The sequence below is a fragment of the Blennius ocellaris genome (genome assembly GCF_963422515.1).
Source record: "Blennius ocellaris genome assembly, chromosome: 8".
Lineage (NCBI taxonomy): Eukaryota > Metazoa > Chordata > Actinopteri > Blenniiformes > Blenniidae > Blennius > Blennius ocellaris.
This window is the reverse complement of record NC_137657.1, coordinates 27,822,150-27,830,229: the sequence shown is the minus strand read 5'-3', so window position 1 is coordinate 27,830,229 and position 8,080 is coordinate 27,822,150. Positions and strand designations below refer to the sequence as shown.

Genomic DNA, 8,080 nt, shown 5'->3' with positions numbered 1-8,080 from the left:
ATATAATAATGATATAATAATGAGATGAAGTATGAGATCATCAATGATCAGCTGGTGGACTTACTCTCTTCCTGCGTGTCGGACGAGTTGCTGGGGTCGGTCGGCAGCTCGTCGTTGTTGGCGATGTCGGTCGACGACAGGTTCCCCAGGCTGGCGGCGGCGGTCGGCGTTGGCGGCGGCGGCAGCGTGTGATTGGCCGGCTCCGGCGGGCTGTCCCCGCCCTCTTCCAGGCTCTGAGGGCAAACGGGAAGTGAGTCGGAAGGTTTGACGGAGGAGGAAGGCGACGATGAGCGACGAGGGCGAGCGACGCTAACTCACGAAGGAGGCGGCGGCCGAGCTGGGGGCGGAGCCAGAGCCGGGCAGCGAGCCGTGCCAGCAGGGGGGGCTGGGGTCCAGGGGGTCGGCGCTGAGGCTGCGGCTCGCCGGAACGTCGATGGGCGGGGCAGGAGGCGGAGGGAGGCGGCGGCGAGGAGCCGCAGGGCAGCAGCAGGGGGGGGAGGGGGGAGCTGCCCGAGGAGGGGGCCGACACCGAGCTGAGATCCAGCAGGTCGGACACACACATCGACTCGTCTCCTGGCCTGGGGGGGAGGGGGGGGAGAGGAAGAGGAGGAGGAGGAAGAGGAAGAGGGAGGGGGGAGGAAGAAAAGGAGGAAGAGAGAGAGGGGGGAGGGGAGGGGGAGGAAGAGGAGGGGGTGAGGTGGGAGAGGAAGAGGAGGAGGAGGAAGAGGAAGAGGGAGGGGGAGGAAGAGGAGGGGGGGAGGTGGGAGAGGAAGAGGAGGAGGAGGAAGAGAGAGAGGGGGAGGGGAGGGGGGAGGAAGAGGAGGGGGGGGAGGTGGGAGAGGAAGAGGAGGAGGAAGAGGAAGAGGGAGGGGGAGGAAGAAAAGGAGGAAGAGAGAGAGGGGGAGGGGAGGGGGAGGAAGAGGAGGGGGGGAGGTGGGAGAGGAAGAGGAGGAGGAGGAAGAAGAGGAAGAGGAAGAGAGGGAGAGGGAGGAAGAAGAGGAGGAAGAAAAGGAGGAAGAGAGGGAGGGGGAGGGGAGGGGGGAGGGGAGGGGGGGGGAAGATGAAGAGAGGGAGGGGGAGGAAGAAGAGGAAGAAGAGGGGAGGAAGAAGAGGAGGAAGAGAGGGAGGGGGAGGAGGAGGAAGAGGAGTAGGAAGAGGAGGAGGGGGAGGAAAAAGAGGAGGAAGAGGAAGAAGGAGAGAAGAGGAGGAAGAGGAAGAAGAGGAAGAAGAGGAGGAATAGGAGTAGGAAGAGGAGGAGAGGGAGGAAGAAGAGGAAGAAGAGGAGGAGGAAGAGGAGGAGGAGGAGGAAGAAGAGGAGGAGGAGGAGGAAGAGAGGGAGGGGAAATACCAGGAGTCATCAACACGTGACGGAGCGTCTTACTGTGTGTCCTGGTGTCACTGTGATGTTTAATTCTAGTACTGACTGACTGACTGACTGACTGACTGACTGACTGACTGACTGACTGACTGACTGACTGACTGACTGACTGACTGACTGACTGACTGACTGACTGACTGACTGGCTGGCTGACTGACTGACTGACTGACTGACTGACTGACTGACTGACTGACTGACTGACTGACTGACTGACTGACTGACTGACTGACTGACTGACTGACTGACTGACTGACTGACTGGCTGGCTGGCTGGCTGGCTGGCTGGCTGGCTGGCTGGCTGGCTGGCTGACTGACTGGCTGGCTGGCTGGCTGGCTGACGCAGCAGGTCAGACAGAGACACTCACAGTAAGCCGTTCATGTGTTCGGCCGTCGGGGAAACGTAGTCGTCGTCTTCGCTGGTGAGTCCGAGTTCTGTACCGTAACACTGGTGGACGATGTGCCACAGCTCTCTGGGGGACAGGGACTACACACACACACACACACACACACACACACACACACACACACACACACACACACACACACACACACACACACACACACACACACACACACACACACACACACACACACACACACACACACACACACACACACACACACACACACACACACACACACACACACACACACACACACACACACACACAGTTAAAAAGTTGCGTGGTCAATGTCTCCCAGCTACGTCGTCGTGGAAACGGAACCCAAACTGTGTCTTCCATTTAATCATTGACTTATTCCTAGTATATAATTTATTTTGCTAGTTTTTTTTCTGATTTAATTTAGTTAGAATAAGTATTTTGTTTTGTGCACAACTTGAAATAACATCTTTTAAAAACCTAAAAAAAAAAAAAAATCACACAAGGGAAATCAGCATTAGTCTATTTTAATTGTCCACTGTATTGAAATAAGATAAATAGAAATAAATAGAATAGAATAGAATAGAATAGAATAGAATAGAATAGAATAGAATAGAATAGAATAGAATAGAATAGAACTAAACTAAACTAAACTAAACTAAACTAAACTAAACTAAACTAAACTAAACTAAACTAAACTAAACTAAACTAAACTAAACTAAACTAAAACAAAACAAAACAAAACAAAACAAAACAAAACAAAACAAAACAAAACAAAACAAAACAAAACAAAACAAAACAAAATAAAATAAAATAAAATAAAATAAAATAAAATAAAATAAAATAAAATAAAATAAAATAAAACAAAACAAAACAAAACAAAACAAAACAAAACAAAACAAAACAAAACAAAACAAAATAAAATAAAATAAAATAAAATAAAATAAAATAAAATAAAATAAAACAAAACAAAACAAAACAAAACAAAACACAAACTAAACTAGAATAAAAATAAACTAAAATAAACTAAAATAAAAACAAAAACTAAATCCTGATGTGCCAGCAGAGGGCGTACCTTGTCCAGCAGTGCGTTCTGCCACAGGCGGAAGAGCATCATGAAGCTGCGATCTCTCGCTCCGAACGAGGTGAAGAAATGCTGGAGGGGGGGAGGAGGGGGGGAGGAGAGGACGATGTGATCTGCTGCCTATGGCACTCCGTGTGTGTGTGTGTGTGTGTGTGTGTGTGTGTGTGTGTGTGCGTGTTTACACATCAAACAAAACCCGACGGAGAAGTTTCCACTGCGGAGGAGCAGATTTGTTCTATCAGCTCGGCTTCACGTCCAGACAGAGCGACTCTGCTGGCCACGCCCACTGCCGGTCGCCGTGCCGACACCCACCTTGTCGCCGTCGGTGCAGATCTGGATGGCGTTGGGGATCAGCTTGGCCGTCTTCTCTTTGGTCATGGAGGTGACGTCCTTCAGCAGGATGGTGATCTGGACACAACACAGCCGTGAGGCGGACCGTGTGTGTGTGTGTGTGTGTGTGTGTGTGTGTGTGTGTGTGTGTGTGTGTGTCTCACCGCGGTCTCCCAGCGGAAGATGTTGCTATAGAAGCAGAGCCAGTTCTCAGACAGGTAGAGACGTCCCTGGAGCAGGATGTCCTTCTGCAGGGCACACGAGTAATCTGGAGGACGAGACGACGCTGGGGTCAAATTACAGAGAGGCACCAACAACCCCCGACCATCTTCCTCCTCTCACATCCAGATTATAGAGCATCTTCCTCCTCTGACATCCAGATTATAGAGCATCTTCCTCCTCTGACATCCAGATTATAGAGCATCTTCCTCCTCTAACACCAGATTATAGAGCAGCTTCCTCCTCTAACATCCAGATTATAGAGCATCTTCCTCCTCGAACATCACATTATAGAGCATCTTCCTCCTCTAACATCACATTATAGACCATCTTCCTCCTCTCACATCCAGATTATAGACCATCTTCCTCCGCTAACATCAGATTATAGAGCATCTTCCTCCTCTAACATCACATTATAGAGCATCTTCCTCCTCTAACATCAGATTATAGACCATCTTCCTCCTCTAACATCCAGATTATAGAGCATCTTCCTCCTCTACCATCCAGATTATAGAGCATATTCCTCCTCTACCATCCAGATTATAGAGCATCTTCCTCCTCTACCATCCAGATTATAGAGCATCTTCCTCCTCTACCATCCAGATTATAGAGCATCTTCCTCCTCTAACACCAGATTATAGAGCATCTTCCTCCTCGAACATCACATTATAGAGCATCTTCCTCCTCTAACACCAGATTATAGAGCATCTTCCTCCTCGAACATCACATTATAGAGCATCTTCCTCCTCTAACATCCAGATTAGAGCATCTTCCTCCTCTAACACCAGATTATAGAGCATCTTCCTCCTCGAACATCACATTATAGAGCATCTTCCTCCTCTGACATCAGATTATAGAGCATCTTCCTCCTCTGACATCAGATTATAGAGCATCTTCCTCCTCATGTGTTGTTTCTGTGTCGCTCACCCACGATGAGTCGCTCCGTGTCGGGAAGCTTCTTGAAGAGCTTCCGGAAGTCCTCGTTCCTCTGTTTGTAGGTGGGACTGAGGACCTGAGTGAGGACAGGGACGAGACGGGAAGGGACTCAAGAGTTGTCCTCCAACGTCTCACAGGGAATCATTTAGTTGTTCCAGAAAGAGTCGGTTACTCACATTGTACCAGCTCTGCATCTTCTGTGGGAGGAGAGGAAGAAGGTGTGAGGGAAGGAGAAAGAACGTCTGTGTGTGTGTGTGTGTGTGTGTGTGTGTGTGTGTGTGTGTGTGTGTGTGTGTGTGTGTGTGTGTACATACACTGAGAACGAACAGCAACATGTCAGAAACAACTGACGCAGCTTCAGTGTTACTCATCCGAGTCAAACTGATGATTACTGACTCAACAGCACGTCACACACACACACACACACACACACACACACACACACACACACACACACACACACACACACACACACACACACACACACACACACACACACACACACACACACACACACACACACACACACACACACACACACACACGGCAGATCTCAGAGTTAGCATCGCGAGCGCGTAAGCCGCTCGCTCATATGGATGCTAATTCGGGAGCTTTGTCACCGTGTGAAACGCCGAGCTTGGGAGCGTCTCCATGGCAACAGACGACGATCTCCTTTGATCTCCTCCACAAAGCGCCTCTCCCACCCGCTTTGTATGGGAACATTTCCCGGCGGTTTGTCGGGATTTATTCGGAAACAATTAGCCGCTTAACGTCCCGAAATCTAAGCGATCGATCCTCGGGTGACGAGAAATCGTCACGGACGGTTTCACGTAATTCAGTTTTTGCGAAAAGTTGGTAAAATAAATATAAACCAATAAATAAATACACTCAGACGAAAACATAAATATCTCGGACCACCGTTAGTTGGTGAAGCTAAATATTACTAATACACACAGAAATACGACGGAAGGTGTGTGTGTGTGTGTGTGTGTGTGTGTGTGTGTGTGTGTGTGTGTGTGTGTGTGTGTGTGTGTGTACCTTGGCATTGCGGCTGAAGTGGCGAGAAGCGAGTGGGTAGGCAGACGAGAGGGAGGAGGCAGAAGGGATGGAGGGTAGGGGGCTGTCTGCACCTCCTCCTCCTCCTCCTCCACCTCCTCCTCCTGCACCGCTCTTCTCTCCTCCTCCTCCTCCTCCTCCTCCTCCTCCCTCACCCTCGCTGGCTCGCCCACCCCCCAGCACCCTGCGCCGCAGGGAGGGGGAGCTGCCGGGGGTGCTGCGTGGAGAGTTACTGGCCGTACTGGAACGAGAGAGAGAGAGAGAGTGAGAGAGTGAGAGAGTGAGAGAGAGCGAGAGAGAGAGAGTGAGAGAGAGACAGAAAGAGAGACAGAAAGAGAGAGACAGAGAGAGAGAGAGAGAGAGAGTGAGAGTGAGAGACAGAGAGAGAGAGAGAGAGAGACCGAGGGGGAGAGAGGGAGAGAGAGAGAGAGAGAGAGAGAGCGAGAGAGAGAGAGAGAGAGAGAGAGAGAGACAGAAAGAGAGAGAAAGACAGAGAGAGAGAGAAAGACAGAGAGAGAGAGAAAGAGAGAGACAGACAGACAGACAGACAGAGAGAGAGAGAGACGGTGGGTTCAGGGAACACTTTTCACTGCTGTAAATGTGGAGCACGCGACGCCTTTGATGTCACGTTCGTAAAGCACGCCGCGGGAAGGCCGCGTCAGGCCGCCGCCATCCGCTCAGCCGAGGACTTCAAAGCTGCTTACCAGCGTCCAATCAGAGCGGAGCCCACCAACAACAGACCACCAGGTCAGGACCTGTCTACTTCAATCTCCCTCTGGGGGGGGGGGGGGAACGGGGGGGGGGGGGGGTGTCTTATCAAGGCATCAGATCTTTCTAGAACCGCTCTACTTTCATCAGGTTCTCCACGGACTCTTGAGTTTACGCCACAACCATTTCAAGTAAAGACACAAAACTGTTGTCAGGCCTTGTTTGTCCGTTTACAACAAAAAAAACGACACTATGAAAGACGCTCCACCTCCAGAGCAGTGTTTACCAACCACTGGTGTTTCCTCCAGATCTCGTCAGGTGAGTCGTGGGAAATTATCCAATTTCAAATTTTTTTTCTAAAAACAACATTTGCTCTCACAGCAACAGTGTGTTGCAGAGTAATCATGTATAAATACTCTTCACCACTAGATGGCAGCACAGAACTTTGCCGGTGAAATGTAAAGTGACAGACGTCAGTGTGGTTCATCTCCACCTCCTGCTACCATCTTGTATCAAAGTACTGTGTCAGTGACAGTGATGGAGAAGTTTTTGAAAACCAGGATCTCAGCTCTTCATCCATCAGGTCCAGGTTTCACACTGAGGGAGGCACTATTAAAAAAAGAAATTGGGAAATACTTTTTTTTCTGTATTTACTTGATTCCTGTTGATAAAACTTTGATGAGAAAGACTTTATATTGTTAATAGAGGCTACAGAGTTTCACATTTTAACATTTACGGGTGGTGGTGGTGGTGTGACTCCAGATTTTTCCCAAGAAAAAAATGTTCCTTGGCTCAAAAAAGGTTGAAAAACATTCCTCCAGAGTGTCACGACTCGCGGTCCAAAGCCACGTAGTTTTCACGTCGGTCCACTAGTGGGTGCTGTTGCCCACCTTGACGTAAACTCACCCACAACAAAATGTTTGTGCTTCCTACTTGAAGCGATTGCTTTTGTAAACACGTCAACGTTCCTCTCTCCGCCTCACGTATTCATTTAAAACACTAAATACCAGAGCTGGAAGTTTGTCTCATCCAAAGTCATTTTACTGACAAATTAGCCAAATTAAACTTGACGAATTTAAAGAGACTTGCACTGAAATACATGGTGATAAATAGACTTAAAATATGACTTAATTCACAAAGTGCACACAACTGGAATATTGAGAATTTTGTGATATTTTAAAATCGTAAGTGGAAGGGTTTTTTATTAAATACTAATAAAAGTACATGGACATGTTTATGGTCATAAACACAGGTTGTAGCTCCATTAGTGTTATGATTTAATTAAAGTAAAGAACAGCAAGAATATACACATATATATATATATATATATATATATAATTAATTTCTAACTTCAAACCCATACAAAAATTTTATTTTCTATTTGTTTTTGCCCATCGTTATTAAATTGACCATTTATAAAACTATATGAATGAATGAATGAATGAACAGCTTTAACATCATGACACATGGAGGCATGATGAAAACATAAATAGGCGCCACGTGACGGTGAATCGATAACAAGCTGGATTAAAATCCCGAATTAAAACCAAAGCACATATAAAGAAAGACTATATAGAAAACTACACGCGTCATAAGAGGCAAGACATTTACAACAACGTGTCGGCGTAAATAAATAAACCAATTATTATTCAAATGGGATAAGAAGCACTGAGTGACTCGGTTACTGTTTTCAAGTCTGAAGGAAAGAAGCCGTCTGTTCTGCATTTTAATGATCCGAGTCTCAGAGAGCAGCTTCATTATTCATTATTCATCCATTCATTCATTCATTCTCACACGTTTTAAGGATTAATGTTTGCTGTACTAATACAGTACCAGGAGGGACCCCCTGGGGAGCGAGAGGGAGGGGGGGGGGTCGACAGGCGGTATGGACGGACACACACACACACACACACACACACACACACACACACACACACACACACACACACACACACACACACACACACACACACACACACACACACACACA

General features: G+C 47.8%; 1 protein-coding gene across 1 annotated transcript in view; it reads right to left on the bottom strand.

The window, feature by feature from the left end:
* LOC308133039 (protein Aster-A-like) overlaps window positions 1-8,080 on the bottom strand; it is a 31,514-nt gene that overhangs the window by 9,425 nt on the left and 14,009 nt on the right. The window contains 10 exon segments of the mRNA XM_080500301.1: window positions 65-233; window positions 319-441; window positions 443-578; window positions 1,743-1,861; window positions 2,833-2,913; window positions 3,154-3,249; window positions 3,336-3,439; window positions 4,318-4,402; window positions 4,503-4,523; window positions 5,365-5,623. Coding sequence (XP_080356427.1) covers window positions 65-233; window positions 319-441; window positions 443-578; window positions 1,743-1,861; window positions 2,833-2,913; window positions 3,154-3,249; window positions 3,336-3,439; window positions 4,318-4,402; window positions 4,503-4,523; window positions 5,365-5,623 — 1,193 coding nt within the window.